This window comes from Thunnus maccoyii, chromosome 7 (assembly GCF_910596095.1).
Source record: "Thunnus maccoyii chromosome 7, fThuMac1.1, whole genome shotgun sequence".
NCBI lineage: Eukaryota > Metazoa > Chordata > Actinopteri > Scombriformes > Scombridae > Thunnus > Thunnus maccoyii.
In genome coordinates, this window is record NC_056539.1 from 43,156 (window position 1) to 65,267 (window position 22,112).

A 22,112-nucleotide genomic window follows, 5' to 3' on the forward strand; every position below is an offset into this window, starting at 1 on the left:
ACACTTACCCCTGGGCCACACTGGATGCATGAGCAGCGTGTATGCGTCGCGGAACCTCTTGCTTTTCATTTCGGTGCCCATTTTAATAGGTTAGAAAAGCCACAAAGCCTGCATGAGACACGCGTCTCACACGAGGCTGCTGTATCGCTTCATCTACAGATCCAAGGTCTCGCCTATTTTCTCTGCGTGACACACGCGGTTCTCAGCAGGAAATTGACAGGGAAATCGAGAAAGAAAGACAGGACTGCCAGTGGCAGAAGCGCCGCAGCAGGCACGCTTCCTGTGTGGACGCTGCAAGCGTGTGAGACGCAGCAGTTCAGCGACGCACACGCACTGCTGAGGTTCACGCATCCAGTGTGTCCCAGGCGTAACGCCTGGATGCGTGGGCAGCGCATGTGCGTGTGCGTCGGGCAGTGTGGCCGCTCTAACCTGTTAACATGGGTGCCGAAATGAAAAGCAAGACGTTCCGCGACGCACACGCGCTGCTCACGCATCCAGTGTGGCCCAGGGGTAACAACCCCCAAACGAATTCCAAAGGGAACCCGCTCTTAAGCCTAACAAGGGACAGAACAATGGCAATTTACTACGGCCGCGCACAGAACCGACAGAACTCTGAACCACACGCAAAAAACTCACCAGCATAACCAGCCTAGCAACAAAAGCAAAAACTTCATCCAGATCAGCAACTCGCTACAGCAATTTACATTATTCCAAAACGACAAATAATTTACCACGTTTGTCAGTGGCTCCCAACACAGATTGCACAACTCATTCATAAAACAAGGCGCACAACTTACTACGCTACAGCTGATCTCCGACGTCACGCCAACCCCGGGTCAACAAAGATGAAACGAACCCCCATATGTCACAGCCCGGCTCATAAGCTGCGACAAATATGGCAGACCAGACGAGTTTGCCAGTTAGGACAGGTTGTATTTATTTACAAAATAATACATTAAAACGGAAAAAACGTGTAAGTCAGTAATCAGTGGTGTTTGTGTATGTGCATGTGCATCAGCAACAAAAAGACAAAACAGCTGAGCCGAGCCGAGCCGAGCCGAGCCGTGCTGGAAGAGGAAGGGAGAGAGGGAGGCTCCGTGGAAGGCCAAGCTTTATACACGAGACCACATCGGGCCCAGGTATGGCTCATGAAGCCAATGACGAACCTCCACCCTGCCCGGGATCCTGCAAAACAAGAGGAAACCAGCAAACGAACCCAAAAACACAGGAACACCTAGTGGAGCGGAGGGGTCATCACAAAATGTTAAATATTTATAGGCTCAATGATATGTGACGTTGAAAAAAACATATAACTGCCATCTGATTGGAAATAAATTAATTCAAACCACAACCCAATCTCTACTAAATTAGTTGAATAAAACCCAGGTGTAACACATAGGTGTAACAGGGACAGTTGATAACAGCTTTATGAAACCAGTTATCCAGGATCACCAATGTTAGACTCGGCGAAGTAGGTAACTTAAAATGATACACACTAACTCGAACAGTCCCCGGAGTTTCACTGTTAGTATCTAGAGGCTGCTCATTAGTGGCAAACTGAACATGACGTTAATCAGAACTCAGACTCAGATAGAAAATAACCAGAATTTTCCATTAAGATCCTTTCTTTGTGATGGTTAACATGTTCCCACACTTTTAAATAAATAGTTACAAAATTTAGCTGCTGTTGTCCCACCTCATACGCCTTTAGATGCTCAACAGCCAGAGACTGAGATTAAATTAAGACATGTATAGACATTAACAACACTTATAAAACACACAAGGGTTCCTACATGCTCATAAAATGGAAGATTCCGTGATTTCCCTTTTCTGTAGACTCACCCTGCAAATAACCGATGAAGTGTGTCTGAGTTCTTGATAGGACAGATGTTCATGGGTGTCCTGTGTGATACTCACCCAAATTCATTGTGTGCATCCTTGAGATCTAGCAAACATGCTGAATGCACTTCCTTTCTCATGAAACATTTCCAAATCTGATTTTTCTTAAAAGTTTGAAACCTGCACTATTTACGTCCATATTAATTAGCAAGCAGTCCTCTTCTTCCTTGTCTTTGTTGGCACATTGCTGCATATCTACTGCCACCTGTTGGTCAGTGGAACAGTGAGAAACCATTGGCAGGACTGTGAATTGCACACCCACGAGGATGTGCATGCACAGGACAAACAAAATGGGCACCTACTCATGTAATAAATAAATAAATAACACCAAAGGAAGAAAAAAATCTCCATAACACTTCTAGAGGTAAAAAAAACTCCACTTCCCTTAAGTCTAGTACAGTAATGACAGTGAAAAGTTTCTGGTATGAAAATAGGTTTGATAAATACTGACTGGTTTTTCATGTACAGGACAGTTACCGCTGACTAATATTTGGTGGGGTTTTTTTCTGTCATCACTGATATTTTGATGTGCAAGATACATCACAGTATGTCAGTTTAAAAGCCTCAGTGCTATTGATTTAAGCCAGATTGTGAGCTCTGCCAGGTATGTAAACCTTCCATCACTGTGAATGAGTCTTGTAGATAGTGCAGCCATTCCACAGAGATGAGTGCAATTGTCAGTTACTAGTACATTCCAGCAGTAGCACCCTGCCTTTCTTCAGGTAAGATGTAACAGCCTTTGCTGTAAACCACCGGCTCAAACTGTTGCAGTGGATTGTCTCCTCCATTCAGCAGTGGATCTCATAGGCGATCTGAGAGTCCATGAACAGGCCTGTGTGGTTAAGAAACATCCCTTCAGCCTCTGACGTGATCACAGGCTCAGCTTCCCCTCCCTCCCCAGCCATTCTCCTCATGGTCCGTATGTCGCCCTCCTGTTGCTGCTGTTTGTTGGGAACCAGAGTAGGACTCATGGTCTGGCCCGGCCCAGAGGACAGGGTGTGGGTGGAGGTGTCAGATGGAGCAGGGCAACCCAGGTTGGTGGTGGAGACAGCTGTGGGTGGGGCAGGAGGCAGCACAGGCTTGGCCCTGTTAAGGACATACATCTCGTGGCCACGCTCATCACGGTACTCCTCTAGCTGGGCGAATGTGGTTGGGCCATCAGAGTAGTCATTAACGTACAAGATGCTCTCCTCCTGCAGGTTAAAATTCACCTTCATCACTTTCAGGTACAGTAATATACAATATCAAGGAAAAACTAGGGGTTTTAATATTTTTCAGTTACACTGAAAGGCACATATTTTCAGTCTAATCCGTGGTGGGAAGATGTTTGAAAAATATTATCATGCCAGGTACGGAAGTGCTAATGCATGAAGAAATTTCTAGGTAATGAGTTTATGTAATATATACACAAAGTAACTTATTTCATCATTCCTTCCACATTTATTCTAGTATTCTTGTAACCCTGCACACACAGATTACAGAAAAAAAATTGACCTATATATAGACACTGTACTATGTATTGTAATGTTGTTCTACATCTATTGTTCTATATCTATTTTCATGACTACTTGCTTGCATATTTATGTTTACTTATCCTTGTTTAGCTTGTCCTGTACATTTGATTTTGGCACAGGCTGTTTGCTTAAACATATCTGTGGCCATTAAAGCTGATTCGGCTCAGAATATTACTTCAAGATAGAATATAGGGTAAAAATTGTAGTGTTGGTTATAAGTCCTGTCTCACTAGGGCTGAAAAGCCATAAAATTAAATCTTGATTTTTTTCAAGCTTGGGGTCAATTCACAATTTTTATATTTTTTTCCTTGAAACATGCAAGATTGAAACAGGACAACAACAAAGGTTTGTGTGGGCATGAACCTCATAGGTTACTGTTGTGACTCAAGGTTTAGTTTGTGTAACTAAAGCAGCGATCCTCTACATGACTTTCTGACTAAAAATAAACTTCTCTGATAAAGTACTTGTACTTGTACTTGTAGTTGAACTTAATGTTTTTTCTCCTATTCATCTAATTGCAACTTCTTTGTATCCATGGTTAGTATCTGATTTTGCTTCTCTGACCTGTGGCATTCCTCAACGGTCAATCCTGGGACCTGTCTTGTTTTCTCTTCACATGCTCCCTTTAGGGCTCACTATTTTGGCTCTTATCATGTATATGCTGATAATGTCCAGCTTTATGTATTGGGAAACTTTCTAATTTGGATGTTCTTCAGTAAAATCACAACTTTTACAGTTAATTCAAAATTCTGATGTTCGATTACTGACTAAGACTCCACAGAGTTCCCATATCACCCCACTACTGGCTTCCAACAAATTTAGGATTGAATTCAATATGCTTCTAACTACCTTTAAGTAACAATGTCCCTCTGGGGGTCAGGTCAGCAACTCTGCTGAGAGTTTTAAATCATAAGACCTGTTTATTCTCAAAGGTATTTTACTGACACTTGTCCTGATTTGTTCTTATCATTTTAAAAATTCTTACGTCTTTGATTTTAATATGTTTTCAAATGCTTGTTATTGTCTTCTTTTTTACTGTTGTTTTTTGGTTTGTGTAACTAAAGCATTTAATTTCCCTGGTTTTGAAAAGTGCTATATAAATAAAGGTCAACTTACTTACTTACTAGTCCACAAGCCCATAGGGTGGACATCTGAGTTCTGCCCTACACAGGATGATATTCTTGTAGTTTGTACTGGCTGCCATTAGATGTTACAAAAAGGTCCATATTACTGATTGTTCTTTGAAAGGTTTCTTTTTCCATTTTAGGAACTCTTATCAGTAGTTAATTGTCAGATCATAGTTATTACATAAGTTCCAAAGGAAAGAGGTAATACAAACTGTGACTGTTGTTCCAAACATACTAGTTCCTCTCCCTTTTCAGGTTGGACATTTTGAGACATTTTTTCTTGCTAATTTTAAAAATCTGCCATGTAATGTTGTAAAGACAAATAAACACACACCTTCTCAGCTCCGTCAGCCTCCTTGTCTCGCTGGTGATGTCGGCTGTAGATCATGGCAACCAGCAGAAGAGCGGTCAGAGCCAGCAGGGAGATGCCCACAGCGATGGCGGTCTGAGTGGCAGCTCCCAGAGCACTGAAGGCCATGCTGCCCAGAGCGTACAGGGGCTCCCGGCTCACATCTGAGCCCAAAGCGGGACCATGACTCCTCAGCCGGGGCCAGGCAGGTGAGTATGGTGAGGACACCTGTGACCATGAGGCCCAGATGGAGGAAGAAGAGGAGGATGAGGAAGTGGATGAGTTGATGGCAAGCTGAAAAGTGACCCTGGCCATGCCTCCTGCGTTCCAGGCTTCACATTCATAGAAACCAGCATGAGCTACAGTCACATTACTGAGAAACAGCATGCCGCTGCCGGTGTCAGGGTCAAAGCGCTCGTTGTCAGTCTTCTGCAGACTGACTCTGCCTTCCTCTGAAGGCTCCTCTGCTCTGCCCACTGCACCTCCTCCGGCACCCATCTCCTGAACCAGGCCTCTGGGAGACAGCATCAACTTACCCTGGGACGCCTTCCTCCAGGTCACCTGCAAATGTATTCAGTGTTTCATGATCAGTGGTCTTACTAAGGTTAAAGAAGTTTATCATCACATAACTTGCCATAATAAAATCAGACTCATGTAACATCTGCTAGCAACCTAAATTAAAAAGTCCACCATGGTTGAGCAGTCAGACAGGAAATATACTTCCATGTTATTCATTACAATAAAAAAACTAAAAGGTTTTTTCAAAGCTATAAGTTAACTAACAATTAAAGTCAGTTCGTCAAAAAGGAAACTGAACCACTGTATATATAAATAAAATGATACCATGGATTGATTACTGAATTGGCCAACTGGGCATAGGCCTGGGGGCACAAGGGCCAAAGCGTCAGGGGGCTCTTAACCCAGAGCGTGTGATGAACATTTATTGTTGGAAGGTCAAAATGCTCAGCTAAAGGTTAGGATGTCCCCATTTTCTGCTCCTGATACCAATCCAAGTCCTTTATTTTCTTTCCTTCATTTTCAGTATTTAGAATCCTACCCAATATTCATTTGGATTATATTTTTTCTTTTGCAGCTGCTACCTAGTTGTTACCTTTTAATGTGTCTTTATCCATTGTCTCACAATCCATCCAAGACTGATATGAAAACAAATACATAATTTTCTTTTTTCCCTCTTTTTCTTTTTTCTTGTGGTTCTTTATCAATAGTTAATTCATTTCAAGACAAAAACACACTAAGGTATGTTGGTATGATGCAGGCCTGTTGTCCACACTCTAACACATGCAACAGTTTTCCATTACTCACAAAAGAAGGGTACATTTGAGATTGTAAACCTGAGCCACTAATGTGGTGGTCACACAGTGAGAGAGCTGTGTGTGGGAGTGTTGCAATACAGAAAAAAAGAGTAATGATAATAATTGCTTAGGGTCATCAGGGAAATGCAGCATGTCTGTTGTGCCCACTCTTTGACATAATTACGGCTTACACTTGTTTTGATTCTGCAGTGTTTTGCTACATTTGAAAAGAAAAACATTATTAGAGCATCCTTGTGGGTTTTTGTTATATTAGACTATTTCACCTTTTGAATATTTGAATCAACCTAAAGAGTCAGTGGGGGTAAGGTTGGGTGCCTGTGGAGGAAAAACTGTAGAAGTCAGCATTACTTGCTCATTCTTAAACCTCAGTAGGCCTGGCTCGCAAATGTGAAGGCTACCTTTAACAGCTACATTTTATCTATTGCTATCAAAATCCATGTGGCTTACTAATCATAACAAGAGACTGAAAGACAGCTCAGTGCGCTCAGTCTGGATAACATCCAGAGCAAAGTGTGTCGAGCAGCAACAGTTTGTGCTCCTCACTCAAAGCACTATGTAATCACTTTCCTGCACTGTTGCACTCTACAATCTCTATTTGTCATTCTCCAATTCATCCCCACAGATAATGTGGTGAAAAGTGCCTTTCAGTGCAATGCAGAACAACATTTAGATGCAACATGTGTTCATACAGGGACAGCTGTGGCTCAGGAGGTGGAGTGGGTCGTCCACTAATGAGAAGATCGGCAGTTCGATTCCCGGCTCCTCTAGCCCGCATGTCGATGTGTCCTTGGGCAAGATACTTAACCCGAATTGCTCCTGATGGCTGTGCCATCGGTGTATGAATGATTAGATTTCCTCTGATGGGCAGGTTGGGACCTTGCATGGTAGCCCCTGTACCATTCAGCGTGTGAATGGGTGAATGTGATTTGTAGTGTAAAAGTGCTTTGAGTGGTCAGAAGACTAGAAAGGCGCTATTCAAGTACAGTCCATTTACAAATTTCAAGGGAAAAGGTAAATGTAGGGGAAGAGAGGCAAATTTGTTCTTGAGGGCAGTGTTTGTGTTTTGTTTGGGTGCTTCTTTGTGGTTAAAATGTTTTTGCTGCTTTTCATTTCTGTCTGACAAAATGTCTATGCATAAATATCACATGACAAATTAACATCCCCTTGCATCAAAAAACTTTAACCTCTTAAGATATGTATGTATTTTTTTTAACATATCTAGATATCTACTTTTGAAAATACATATTTCCTATTTGGAACAATGCTGTTAATGTCTCCAGTAGTGTTCCACACACTTGGAGAATCTATGACAAGAAGAATTGAAGCTGTTCGGGAGGCTTGTGGCGGAACAAAACCTTACTAACACACTTATGTTGGCTTTCCATTGTTTCCTTTCCTTTGTCACCAATTACCATAAAATGTCCCATATATATTTACAAGTTTTCTAGATATTTTTTCTTTAATAAATTAATCAGGCAGACTTTGACCTTTTATTAACATCAGAATTAAAGATTATTTACACCCACACATTTTGGATGCTGAAGCAAACCAGGGCTCTGAAAACTACAATGAAGTCATACTTATTCACTTTATGTATCTCTTTCTGTGTTGTTGTTGTATGTAGCACATAACACTTAAAAAAGGCCTACCTGTGGCCGTGGGTAACCAGACGCATGGCACGACACCCTGAGGCTCTCTCCCAGGCGCACAGCTAGTCTCCTAGGCTCTAGCTGCACAAGTGGAGGGATACACACCAGGCTGTTGAGCGGAACCTCCACCAGGCTAAGGTGGGAAAGACGCGGTGGCTCAGTACAGACCAGCCGACGTTCTGCTGAACTGAGCAGCCGCTGGCCCTCCTCATCGATCCAGCTCCTTAGCCAGTGAAGAGCACAGTCACAGCGCCATGGGTTGTCTGACAGGAGAGCAGAGGACAGGACGTTAGGTTGGAAAATGAAAGATGGCTTTTTAACCCCTTCATGCTGAACCAACCAAGGTCCTCGATGCTGGTGCTGGTGGTAGGAAGAAGACACTGTAGTGTAAGACAATGTTTTGTGATGAGTTAATAACGTGTGTGTGTTTTTCACAGGAGGGTTATGAATGGTTTTGGAAAACAAGGAAACTGCACTGACTGAAGGTTTGGGAGTAACCATAGAAAGAGAGAGAAATGCACTGACTGGATGGGGAACAACTGCAGGAAGAATGGGTGTGTGAGGAGTAAGAGCAAAACCCTATCACCTACAAAATGTTTCCAATATGCCAATTTGGAAAAACAAGCTTTGTTTTGAAGGAAAAATCACTTACAAGATTTTTCACTTACAATGTTTCTTCTATCCATGAAGTGTGATGTTCTCATATTGCACAAAAGTCATAGCTAGGGGGTCAGATGGTTTGAATTTCAAAGCTAAGGACTGACACCAGACACCAGGGTTCACCTCCTGCACATGTCACTCATGTGCCATTAGATAAGAGTTACAGAAAAGATGGTGGTTTTGATGATGGAATTGAAAAGTCACAGCGTCCCATCTTGTGCTTCGGTCAGTTGACTTTTTCAATATTTAACCAAAACCACCTTAACCAAGTTATTATAGTTTCCTAATAGAACAATAATGTTAATCATGCAGATATGCTATAATGGAATATTTACTATGTTGATGAAACCATAATGCAGCTAGAAAGTTAAGTTTGTTACAAAACATATTTGCTAATGCCACTTCAAAGTATTTTTTAGGAAACAGGATTGTTTCTTAATTAAACTTCAGCTATAGTTGTATGTCCTCCAGCTGTAATGAGGAGAATGAAGAGGAGGGGTGCAGACTTCAAGTATTGAAAGCGAGATAAAGCAAACCTAAGAACAAGCATCTTTGTTGGTCAAAGATAAACATGATTTCCAGGAAAAGCTAGTTAATGTATCTTTAAGCTTAGATTAGTTTGTTACATATACTGTACCCACATGAATTTCCATGCTCAAAAGAAACTTGATTTGGTTCCAGGATAACCAGTGTTGGACACACGGAGTTTGTGTGTGTGCTGTCTTATAACAATCGTATAAATTGAAGATAAATACACCATTTTGCAGTTTTAAGAAAAGAAAAAAAGACCAACATGGGTGTCAGTTGTCTCTAAGCAACTTTTCCTCAGGATTGTATCTTATCTTTACACTGACATTTGTTTGAGTAATCCACTCTCACCTGTGATGCGCAGGACCTGCAGGCTGACCAGAGGTCGCAGTGATACAGGGCCAATGGTGTGAAGATTATTCCTGCTCAGGTCCAGCAGGGCTAAAGAAGTCAAACCAACTAGTGCTTGGTCTGCTAACATCTCTATACTGTTATGCTGCAAATGTAGCTCTTGCAGACGCTGCAGAGACACAGATGGAAGGTTACATTATCCATATAGCAGAAGTCAGAGGGGTGCTGCTGTGCTGAACAGAGAACTGAGAATGCATCTTGCAAGTGACATGTAATGGACATCATAAATGTGATCTAATATGACTTACCTGTAAGCCACGGAAGGTGTAGTCCAGCAGGCGCATGATGTCATTTCCTGCCAGGTAAAGAATGCGGAGATGTTCCAGTCCCTGGAACATGTCGGCGGTCACTAGGTGTATCCGGTTTCCATTCAGAGCCAGCTCCAACAACTGACCCTGGTTCTGGAAAGATCCAGGCTCCACTGCTGAGATGGTGTTGTTCTGGAGGGACATCAGAAGGTGACCAAACCGAAGTCTTTGCAACTGGTTATTGCTCTGAAACTGCGGCTTCTACTGCTGATGCTGCTTTTACACTATTTGTCCATCTAAATATCACACACATACTGCAGATACCAGCGAGCTTATTTTAAACATCCATTCATCCATTTCTACTTAAAGGAAGTACATTACATTCATATTAGGGTCAAACCAAAAATGAGACCATTGTGGAAATGATTGGTAGCCTGTCTCTCATCACTACATCTATATATCTGATGGTGTTCGTGGTGAAACATATGTTGCTTGTTTTCCTGTGTTGTAAGTATATGGTTTAGATTAGGTTTGTTTGTCTGTTCTCCCACCCATCCTCCCACTGACTGAGGATTGCTTAATACAGTAAAAACTCTGCCAAAGTGCACAGAGACAAACATCAAAACACAGATATTTGTAAAAACATGTCTAAACTGCTTGATGTTCTTGTGTTTGGTGTACAGTGGTTACTAAGAGTAATGGGACTATGACCTACAGGCTCGAGGACAAACCGTCAACAAGATATAAAATTAGGGAAGCCTTCTTGAATTGGGATCATAGGTGCACAGACCTTGCAGAGTGTAATAATGTAATACTGCAGTGTTTGTAATTATGTATTCAATTGTCAATATTTATTTTTTTTATTTTGCCTTGTTCTAACTTTAACTAACTTATTTTTCCTTATATTCTTTATATTATTCCATTCTTTAAATTCCATGGGGATTCTTTTTTTTAGACTATTCATGTGGTATTTTTTGAAATGGCAATTACTTAAAATGATAGGATTTTTGGGTCATAACATGTTTTTGTAATATTACAACTTTTATTCTCTTAAGAAAATCCTGTGTCTCCAATTCTTGTGATGTTATTTGAGTAAGAAAAGACGCCAAAATATTTTGAGAGCAAAAAACATCTGCTAACAGATATTAGCAGACGTAAAACTTCCTTTTACATATATTTTTATTTGATGGTGTTTTTATTCATCTTAAATCTGTCTTTTATGTCTGTTGTCTTATTTCTTTTATTGTGAAACACTTACATTTCCCACATACTTCCATGGTGTAACTGGTCATGTAGACAAAAGCTCTGCAGATACAAACTTTGCACTGAGGAATCAATAATAAATAAACAAATGCCTGTTTCCAATTCAGAACCAGTTCCTCATACCCAACCCTGTGTTTGTGTGTGTGTTCGTGTTTTTCAATCCTTATTGGGACCGTTTCTGGTGTAAACATTGACCTTATTGGGGACCAAAGCCTGGTCCTAATGCAGCAAAACATCATTTCTGAGGTCCTGGTTAAGGTTAGGGGTAAGGTGTGAACTGAAGTTAGGTTAAGGTTAGGGTTAGGCATGGATTGGTTAGGGTTAGGGGTTAGGGTTAGGCTGTACAAAATGAATGGAGTCAATGCAATGTCCTAACAAGGATAGCTGCACAAATTTGCGTGTGTGTGTGTGTTTGTTACCTGCAAGTAGAGGTAGTGTAGGTGCCTCAGCAGAGTGAGGTCCTGTCGACGGATCTGACCAATCACATTGTCCTGAAGGAAGATAGTCTGGAAGATGAGATGAAGAGCAACAAAGCAAGAGTTCAATCAATCAATCAATCAATCAATCAATTTTTATTTATATAGTGCCAAATCACAACAAAAGTCATCTCAGGGCACTTTTCACATAGAGCAGGTCAGGACCGTACTCTTCAATTTACAGAGACCCAACAATTCCCCCATGAGCAAGCACTTGGCGACAGCGATAAGGAAAAACTCTCTTTTAATGGGTAGAAACCTCAAGCAGAACCCGGCTCTTGGTGGGCTCCCATCTGCTTTGACCAGTTGGGTTGAGAGAGAGAGAGTTCTGGTTACTATTGCTGAATATGTCAAATAATTATGACATATGGTGAACTGTATGTCATAATTGTGTGTCACACACTATGTTATCTTCGCTCTTTATGAGAGTGAATGTTTTCAGCATTCACACTATTGTTATCCAAATCTTTATTTATCATAAGTGTGAGTGCTGAAAACATTCAAACTATTGTTATCCAAATCTTTATTTATTATTATTATTATTGCGTGTGAGCTGCGAAGCACAATGTTATCTTCGCCCTTTATTTATTTATTATTTCGCCATTTTTTGTCGTCTAACTAGTCCTACACAATTTGTCGTATCAACTTTGTTTCATTGTCAAATTGTACATCCCCATAAGGAGATGTGTGCTATCACTTTTCTCATCTCCAACGTATTCCAATGATTTTATATAATTTTATAAAGCATTAAAATTTATAATGTAAAATCAATGGGAGCAATGTTTGAAAGCTTATATCTCAATAACTAAAAGTGCTAAAGTGTTCAAACTTGATTGACAGGTGACCCATGTAGAACTGCTTCACATAATGTAAAATGCCACCTATAAGGCCACCATGTGGTCAGTTATTACGTGTTTTACATTTGGGCTTATAACTCATGAACTGTGAGGTCTATTCAAACAATTTTTGCACAGTGTATTCCTTGGATGGTACCAAGTAGACTGATATAGGCCATGACCATCTGTGCCTCTAAAATTTTTCCGCCATTTTGATTTTTTTTCAAAAACACATTTTTTGCTTCTTCTGCACATTTTTTCATCCAATCTTCACCAAACTTGGTACATACTATATTTAGATGATCCCAAACAGAGCTCATATATTCATTTTTTGGTATCACTTGCTGTTTGTCTATAATTGGTTACCAAACTTTTCAAGGCGTGGCGTGATGCATTTAACAAGCCATAACTCTTCAATGCTGATTCGGATTAACACCAAATTTGAGAATCTTGTACATACAATGATAGTGCATCATTATGTCAAATTTGATACAATTCTACCCACAGGGAGCGCTACTGTAATATTATAATATGATATTTCTACAGTTCTGTTGTCTTCAGTGAAATTAAATTTGGTACACAAGTTCTCCATGTCAATGTGCACGACATAGTGAAACATGGTGCCAATAGCCTCACCTTGTGGCCATTAGTGAAACACCACCATACTACTCATTAAGTTCCATATATCCATACCATATAAATTTCCATATAAATTTAACACGATTTGTCGTATCAACTTCATTTCAATGTCAAATTGTACATCCCCATAAGGAGATGTGTGTTATTTCTCTTCTCATCTCTAATGTGTTCCGGTGATTTTATATAATTTTTTAAAGTATTAAAATTTATAATGGAAAGTCAATGGGAGCAATGTTTGAAAGCTCATATCTCAAAATTTAAACGTGCTAAAGTGTTCAAACTTGATTGACAGGTGGCCCATGTGGAAATGCTTAACATATTTTAAAATGGGACCAACAGAGCCACCATGTGGTCAGTTATTATGTGTTTTACGTTTTGGCTTATGACTCATGAACCATGAGGCCTATCCAAACAATTTTTGCACAGTGTATTCCTTGGATGGTACCAAGTAGACAGATACAGGCCACGCCCATTTGCGCCTGGAAAATTTTTCCGCCCTTTTGAATTTTTTCATAAACCCATTTTTTGCTTCTTTTGGCACATTTTTCATCCAATCTTCACTAAACTTGGTACATACCATAGTTAGATTATCTTAAACAGAGCTCATATGTTTGGTTACCAAATTTTTCAAGGCGTGGCCAGATGCATTTAACAAGCCATAACTCTTCAATGCTGATTTGGATCAACACCAAATTTGAGAATCTTGTACATACAATGACAGTGCATCATTACATAAAATTTGATACAATTCTACCCACAGGGAGCGCTACTGTACTATTATGACATGATATTTCTACAGTTCTGTTGTCTTCAGTGAAATTGAACTTGGTACACAAGTTCTCCATGTCAATGTGCATGACATAGTGAAACATGGTGCCAATAGCCTTACCTTGTGGCCATTAGTGAAACACCACCATACTACTCATTAAGTTCCATATCTCTTAAATTCAACATTCCATGGTGATCAAATTCAGCAAAATTGTACAGATGGGGATGCTGAACAAGTGTGTGGTATTTGATACAATTTCACCTGTAGGTAGCGCTACAAAATTTTGAATAATTGCTGCTGAAGCAGAAATTTGCAACGACAGTAACAATAACAGCAGTGGCAGCAGCCGGCAGTGGCAGTGGCTGCGTCTGGCAGTTCGCAGCTCTCACACGCAATTTCTTTAGAAATTCAAGAATTCTCTAGTTCTTATTCTTACTCTTCTGTAAGTTTTTTGCAAGATTTTTGCCATACTTTGAGCAACAGACACCATTGAAATATCAAAATGTTGAGCTCTTTAAGGATATTTATGCTATTACTTTTCATCTTTCTAGCATATTCCAGTGATTTTATATTGTTTTTTAAATTATTAAAATTTATAATGGAAAATCTCTGGGAGGAATGTTTGAAAGCTAATATCTCAAAAAATAAAAGGGCTAAACTGTTCATATTTGACGTACAGGTGTCCCATGTGGAAATGCAATGAAACATATTAAAATATGGTATGAATAGCGCCACCATGTGGTAAGTTATTACATGTTTTACGTTTTGGCTAATAACTCATGAACAGTTAGTCCTATGAAAAAAATGTTTGGACAGGATGATCATGCTGATTAGACTGTTATAGGCCACGCCCATTTGTGTGAGAAAATCTTCCCCGCCATTTAGGATTTTTTGATAAACATATGTTTTGCTTCTGTTGGCGCATATTTCATCTAATCTTCACCAAACTTGGTACATACCATATTGAGAGGACCCCAAACAAAATGTATTAATTTGTTTTTGGATATCACTTATGGTTTGTCTGTAATTGGTGATGGCGTGGCCTAATGCACTTAATGGGCAATAACTCCTCAATACAGAATTGGATTGTGACCAAATTTGGGAATGTTGTACACAAGGTGACATTATAAAAGTGTGTAACATTTCATAAAATTCTACCCAATGGGGGTGCTAAATTAACTTTATAGCATGATATTTCTGCAATTCTGTTGTCTTTAATGACATGAAACTTGGTATGCAAGTTTTCCATGAGAATCTGCATGACATACTGAATCATGACACCAATAGCCCCACCTCATGGTCATTAATAAAACACCACCATACTACTTATTAACTGCCAAATCTCTTCAATGTAACATGCCATGGCAATCAAATTCTATTTGTACAGATGGGGATCTTGAACAAGTCTTTAGTATTTTCAGCAGTGCTTTGCAATTTATTTCAGTTTTCAGCACTCACATGCATTTTCCACAGGATATGCATTTCTAGTTGTTCTTTTCACTCTTTATTGTGTGATTGCTGAAAGTGATCACACTTTGTTCTTCTCACTCTTTGTTCTTATTATTCCGTCTTCCGTACATTTTTTGGCTTATTTAAACTGCTGCATAATTTGTGCAATAAATTCAACTGTCAATCTGTGCAGCTCATTCAGCAGATGTTTGCTTGTATTGTACTTTATTGTAACATCTCTTGAGACTCAACTGCTCGGATGTCCCTTATCCTCCAGACACCATTCAAACTTTAAAAAGTTCACAATACTTTGAAGTTATCAGATTGTATAGTGATATCTTTTGTAGTGTTTCAGCAATTTAAGTCCAAAGTCAGGGGTTTTACAGCTGTTGTCAGGTCTGACTAGTGTGTCATGTGATCAGGCACAGTGGAGAGCACAGATATTTTTGGACCTGAAATTTTTTTAAAACAGGTCTCACTCTCACAATTTTAACACCTCAAGCACATATCTTGCCTCAGTATATTGCCACATGCTTCCTCTCTCTCAAAATGTAAATACATTTCACATGGGACTTAAAGTTATTGAGATCTAAACCTTAATTCATTGGGAGTCCCTGTCTTGCTCTCATTGACTGCAATATAGTCTGCAGGATGTGTGTCTCCTCTCACTCAAGTTCCTTTAACTTACAGATTCTCTCTTCCATCAAACACTTTTTACACATATCATTCATTTTCATGGTAAGCTAGTCACCATCATTGCTTTCACTAATGATGTACAAATCTCTGGGCTCCAAGCCCTACTTTGAGACAAAATGTAAATTGATATGCTTGTTAAACACATCTCTTCCTGTCCTAAAAAGCATGTCTGAGTAGTCCAGTGGTTTAAGATCAAGTCACATTAGAGTTCCTTTTAGATCCAAAGACTGTGAGTTTGAACCCTGCTTAGTGCAGAATTCAGTAGAGTTGAAGGTGAAAAACTGTAGACGTCCGCAGGTGTTCTCAATCTGCTTATTGAGACTGCAACTGATAAATTTCATGCAATTAAAAGACTAAATACCAAAATCTGACCTGGTTTTGTTGTGTGACATGTTAGCTCAGTGCATAGCATGTCTGACTTATACACATGAGAGTATAGGTTCAATTCCACCTGTAGCTGATTTTACTTTTGGTAGATTTTTCAATAGAATTCACCTTTCAGCAATCACACGCAATTTCTACAGAAATTGCATTTTCTAGTTCTTCTTATTCTTCCATACCTTTTTTGCAAGCTTTCAAGCTTTCCTCCATACTTTGAGTGACAGAAACCATTAAGATATCAAAAGGACATTTATGCTATTACTTTTCATCTTTCTAGCATTTTCCAGTGATTTTATATAATTTTTTCAACATTAAAATTTATAATGGAAGGTCTATGGGAGGAATGTTTGAAAGCTAGTATCTCAAAAACTAAAAGTGCTTAAGTGTTCAAACTTCATGGAAAGGTGTCCCATGTGAAAATGCTTAACATATTCAAAGATGGGTCCAACAGCACTACCATGTGGTCAGTTATTACACGTTTTAGGTTTTGGGCAATACATCCTGAACTGTGAGGCCTATCCAAATAATATTTGCACAGTGTATTCTTTGCATGACATCAAGTAGATTGATATAGCCCACGCCCATATGTGCCTAAAAAACTTTTCCACCATCTTGGATTTTTCGTATAACACATGTTTTGCTGACATACATTTCATCTAAATTTTACCAAAATTGGTACATACCATATTTAGAGGACCCCGAATAAAATTAGTTCATTTTTTAATATCCCTTACTGTTTGTCTGTAATTGGTTCCCAAAGTTTTGGGGGTGTGGCCTGATGCACTTAATGCCGCATAACTCTTCAATACTGACCTTGATTGCAACCTAATTTGGGAATGTTGTACACAATGGCATATTGCACAAGCAAAATTTCATACAATTATACCAAAAGGGGGCGCTAAAGTAACTAAAGTAACTAGTATTATAACTTGGTAATTCTGCAGTTCTGCTGTCTTTAATAACATGAAACTTGGTACACAAGTTCTACATGAGAATCTGTATGACATACTGAATCATGGTGCCGATATCCCAACCTTGTGCTCATTAATAAAACACCACCATACTACTTATTATCTGCCATATCTCTTAAATGTAATATGCCATGTTAACCAAATTCTATAAAATTCTACAGAAGTGCTTTGCAATTTATTTCAGCTTTCAGCATTCACACGCATTTTCTGCAGGAAATGCATTTCTAGTTCTATATGCATGACTTCTGGCTGGGCACTGAAATTTCCTTGGTTCTTTAATGCTGGTATCAGTCAAGATGGATAATGTTCCATAATGCTCCTCTTTCAATGCAATGAGCCTACCTGTGTAGATGCAGGGACGTGTTTGGGGATGTCTTGCAGACCGGTGGAGCCACATTCCACAGTGAGGCTATAGCAACGACAGCTCACAGGGCAGGAAGGAGAAGCTTGACCAGGAGTTTGGAGGGACAGGAGGAGCAAAGAGAGAAGAGGCAGCAACAACACAGCCATCATACCAACAGACAGGACTGCGGATGAGGAAAGAACAGGGAATACACAGGTCAGTCATGACCAAAACTCTGCATTAACAGCTGAGCTCACCTTTTTGACAACAAAAGCAGAGTGGCAATCCAAAGAAAAGACTACATGTAACCATTAATTTAACTCAGTTTATTGTTTGGGAAAATCACTTAAAGTCCCCCTGCACTCAATAATGTGCTGTCTCTTTTATTCATTTGGTAGGATTTTTGAGCTTTTCTGTGCAGAATGCTGACAGAGTTTGTTTTCAAAGTTTCTCTGTGCTCACCTTAAATCTGAGTTTAACACATGTAGCTACCACAGCATGATTTGTGACATCACAACTAGTTTGGAGCCAGTCATGGTTCAATATGCAACTTACACAAGTGTGATGTGGAAACTGGAAGCTTCCCATGCACACTGAGAATGAACTACTGGACATACTGTATCCGGCAGTCCTACTTTTGAAATAAAAAACATCTGGATATTCATATATTCTGGAGCTTTTCAATGAGGAGAAGGATGAGATGTCATTTCAAGAATTTCTAAAGAGATCATTTTTTATGATAAATAATTATTCAAGCAGAATATTTGGAAGTGATCTTTAAAGCTATTATAGATCTCCCAGAACAAGTTAGCATTGTTTTAGATTAGAACCCACAGGCACATGCTGGCAAACTGAAAATTCAGGTAAGCTCTGAATGTTTGAGCTGTACTACATACCATTGTGGTGCATAATATTTATAACAAAAGCTGCTCAGTAGGGACCACCTTATAGAGTTGAACTCACACCAACACACTAGAGCTACTGTTGTTGAGGTTTAACACCAACATGGTCTTTAAGTTTTGTGGTGATGAGGAATTAGAATAAATTGCCTGTGCATATTAAAAAATAGTAATCACTGTAATTTTAATAGATAATAATAATAATAATTTTGGTATCTATATTAAGTTGGTTTGTGGGTAATATGTTCTTACATAATCACCCCAACCCTGGTACAATTTTACCTACTTACTTCAGTGAAAATAAGTCTTAGACTTAATTGTGCCATCCTTGACATTTTCTAGTTTTGTGTGACTTATGTTCCTCCAGCTCATAATGCAAAATAAACAAACCCTAATAAGTAATATAATATGATTGCATTATCGTATTTTATTATAATATTATTGATATTAATTGGCACTATCTGCATTAGCTTGTGTCTGTATTCATGGTTGAAATAGAAGATGCTTAGATTTTACATTCTAATACAGTAGTAAATACACAACTTATATATCAGCATGGTTAATACTATAGACAACTGATTATCTTATGTCAGCTGATAAGTAACAGTAACAAATGTCAGTAGAGAAATGTCAAAGATATATTTAAGGTCATTAATAAACAATGTCTCCATTACATAGTTTGTCCAGCAGAGAGCACTGTTCCACTCATTATATATCTTGGTCATAATTATGGGATCCTTACCAAAAATGTTTATGTCAAAAAATTTAGATCAGCCAATATATATTAACAGATTTTTATAAAATCTTAAATGTCAATATTGGCCTCACAAGCCAGAATCAGGCTATATAGATGGATTGTTTGGCCAAGGCTAGTGTTTCCTACTAATTTTGAATGGAAAGTACTGTAGCTAAAGCTCAAAGAGTCAGTTGAAGTTAATTGATGACATTACTAATTTGCATATATGTGATGTCTTTGTGGCACTGCAAACTTTACCACAAACTACATTCTATTCATTCATCGACTGTATTCGACCGGAGGCAGAAATCTCAGTCACAGATATTGTTAACTAAGACAAATAAAACCAAAACTATCTGACTGGATTTTTTGTAAAATTTGGGTATAACAATCCTTTAATTCTTTCTTCTTTTTTTTGCAAATTGTATAGAAACTGTCTTTTAGGGGAAAAACTAAAGGAGGAGAACCTTTGAATCACACACTTCTTTTCATATAGATGTATTAGAAGTGATATTAAAACATCTAAATTTTGGCAGGAGAAATCACTGTTTGACAAATGTCAACCTGTCATATATTTTCCAGTTTTCTCCCTCAGTCTCAACAGGATTTCTGTTATATTCAGACGAATTTCAGAGGACACATGGGTTCACAGGTCTGTTTCCTCCTGTTTCAGTTTCAAAGCCACATGGCAGGTCCAGTTCAGCATGGCCTCCTGAATTCAGACTGTTTACACTGCACTGAGACACTGTGTTTCAGTCACATGAGAATGGTCTGTTTGACTGTGCTGCATACAGTACAACCTGAGGGTGCTATCACTAAAAGAAGACTGGCAGGTGTGTGTGCGTGTGTGTGTTGGGTCATGTATATTCATGGAGATTTTGTAAAATTAATGTGAAATAATGCTTTGGAAACCCCCCAAATAACAATACAAGTCTGGCATTAGCTCAAGATGTCACACCCTGTAAAGCCGTGTGATTTTAGTATCAAAGTGTAGAAAATACCTGTCTATGAAAGAAAGAATCTCATCAAGCCAGAAGTGAAGTGTGTTGTAACAGGGTAACCACAGGGGATTATGTCTTTATAGAGGAATACACTCACTGTGACAGCCACAGCACTGATAACACCACTACAGATAAAAGCTCTTTTAGTTAGTCATCTCAGCCTGTGAATCACTATCACCATAGGAACCATACATGCCATGAGGCACTGACTTGCACATAAGGATCCATCATCAAGGCCTTTTCTTTGTTTCTCTCAGAGCAGGAAGCCCTCACACCACCATTCACTAAAGGGTTCTGCCGCTGTTTGCCTGAGAAACATTTCTCTGTGGGAACTGTTGTTATAGCTACTTGTTTAAAGTGAGTATTGAAACCAACTGCATCAACAAAGCTATGACATTTGATTACTCTCAGTTAATGGTATAAATGGTATAACTGACATACAGTATGTTAAGAGTTTAATGGTAAGTACAGAAGGAAAGCATAACAAGATACAGTATACAAAAATAGCATAAATCTTGTTGAGTAAATGGGATATGAAATACAGTGCCATCAAAAATGTCAGTACTAGAACATCCCTTAAAAACAGGCTGGAATGTACACAATGACAACAGGTCAAAAATGAAAAACACAAGATACTACATTAAACAGAAATATGAGGATGATGTAGCCTGTCTGTAATCCACAAAAATGTATATCTAGAATACAAACCAACCTGAGCAAAAGTGAACACAATAAACAAAAGAAAATGAATTATGTTTTTTTTCTTACCACTTTGTCCTGAATTTTTTCAATAGTTTCAATATCATTCAAATTTGGAGTAAACTGCTTTTTAAATAGTAAATGTGTGATGTTTGGGATAATTACTCATTTTTGTCATGATTTCAGCATTTGTCCTATGTTTTTATACTGTAATATTTTGGAACTAATTTACAGTTCTTTCATGTGTTTAAATCTACAATTCTGGCTCGGACCCTATTAAGTTTAGGTGCAGCCCTGAGGGTGGAATATGTTTGACTGATAAGGACATACATTACATTAAAGCAATGTGACTTTTGATCTCAGTGTGATGCAGTTAGTAGTCATATGAGCTGCGCATATGAACTGAGGTGGTTGGATATCCAGCGGCGCTGCAGGCCACCTTGACAGATTGAGCCCACAATACAGTAAACAATATCCGACCCCAGCACTGTATGCCTGCTGTTGCTTACATTGGCTCAGTTTAAAGAGACACCAGAACACAATGTACAGCAGAACCTTTCAGGTGTATCTGTACAAACAGATCAGGAGAAATCATTCAAACGACGTTTTATTGTATTGTTGTTTTCATACCTGCCGAAGAGGGATGGAGGAGTGCGGTCTTCCTCGCACGATGCCTTCTTATTCCGTCTGATTTATATGATCCCAGTTATTCAAATTTATTTTCATTGCTGAAGATGAAGCTCCAGGCAGCTGAAAGCGCAACAGCAGCTGATGGACGCTTCCACGGTGCCCACACCGCGGGCCCGTCGCATCCTCCGAATGGAAGAAATGATGGAAACAGAGGATAGCGCGTCAGATCACGGAAGATTCTGCAGCACTGAGTGTAAAGCAGACTGCAACGGGTCAGGTGTCATTGTTAAATCCCAACATCCAGTTGTTCGTTCACTCCTCTCTCCCTCTCATCTAATTCCCCACGCTGCTGCTCCCGAGGACCACAGTCAAGTTAACTGTGATAAGTTAGCAACAGCAAGAGAGACTTCCACCCCCAATGATTCACAATAAAAGCGTTATCACAGATATCTAAATTGTGTGAAACATATTTCCACGAAATTTGTCGCAATTCAGCGTCAAAATTCTCCTCTAATATTAAAAATAAACTAGCTATTGGCGAATGTATTAAATAATGATAATATATAATACTACTAATTGTATGTACATTTATTTTGTAATGGGCT

The 22,112-nt window shown here is 39.1% G+C and overlaps 1 protein-coding gene across 1 annotated transcript; it reads right to left on the bottom strand.

Annotated features, from left to right (window-relative positions):
• Positions 1-829: 829 nt before the first annotated feature.
• On the bottom strand, positions 830-21,596 carry LOC121900111 (leucine-rich repeat-containing protein 24-like). The gene is made up of 8 exons (XM_042416089.1): positions 21,508-21,596; positions 17,542-17,726; positions 11,402-11,488; positions 9,720-9,911; positions 9,412-9,580; positions 7,873-8,135; positions 4,875-5,450; positions 830-3,092 (listed from the first exon to the last, which is right to left on the bottom strand). The coding sequence occupies exons 2-8, from the start codon at positions 17,710-17,712 to the stop codon at positions 2,688-2,690; spliced, it is 1,863 nt and encodes a 620-aa protein (XP_042272023.1). The 5' UTR covers positions 17,713-17,726; positions 21,508-21,596; the 3' UTR covers positions 830-2,687.
• Between the last annotated feature and the right edge of the window lie 516 nt (positions 21,597-22,112).

Excerpts from the sequence above, each read along its gene's own strand:
- LOC121900111 (XM_042416089.1), bottom strand. The coding sequence starts at position 17,712 with ATGATGGCTGTGTTGTTGCTGCCTCTTCTCTCTTTGCTCCTCCTGTCC. Across the intron at positions 9,912-11,401 it reads TACACTACCTCTACTTGCAG|AACAACACCATCTCAGCAGT; the intron begins GTAACAAACACA and ends ATGTCCCTCCAG. Across the intron at positions 9,581-9,719 it reads ACACCTTCCGTGGCTTACAG|CGTCTGCAAGAGCTACATTT; the intron begins GTAAGTCATATT and ends GTGTCTCTGCAG.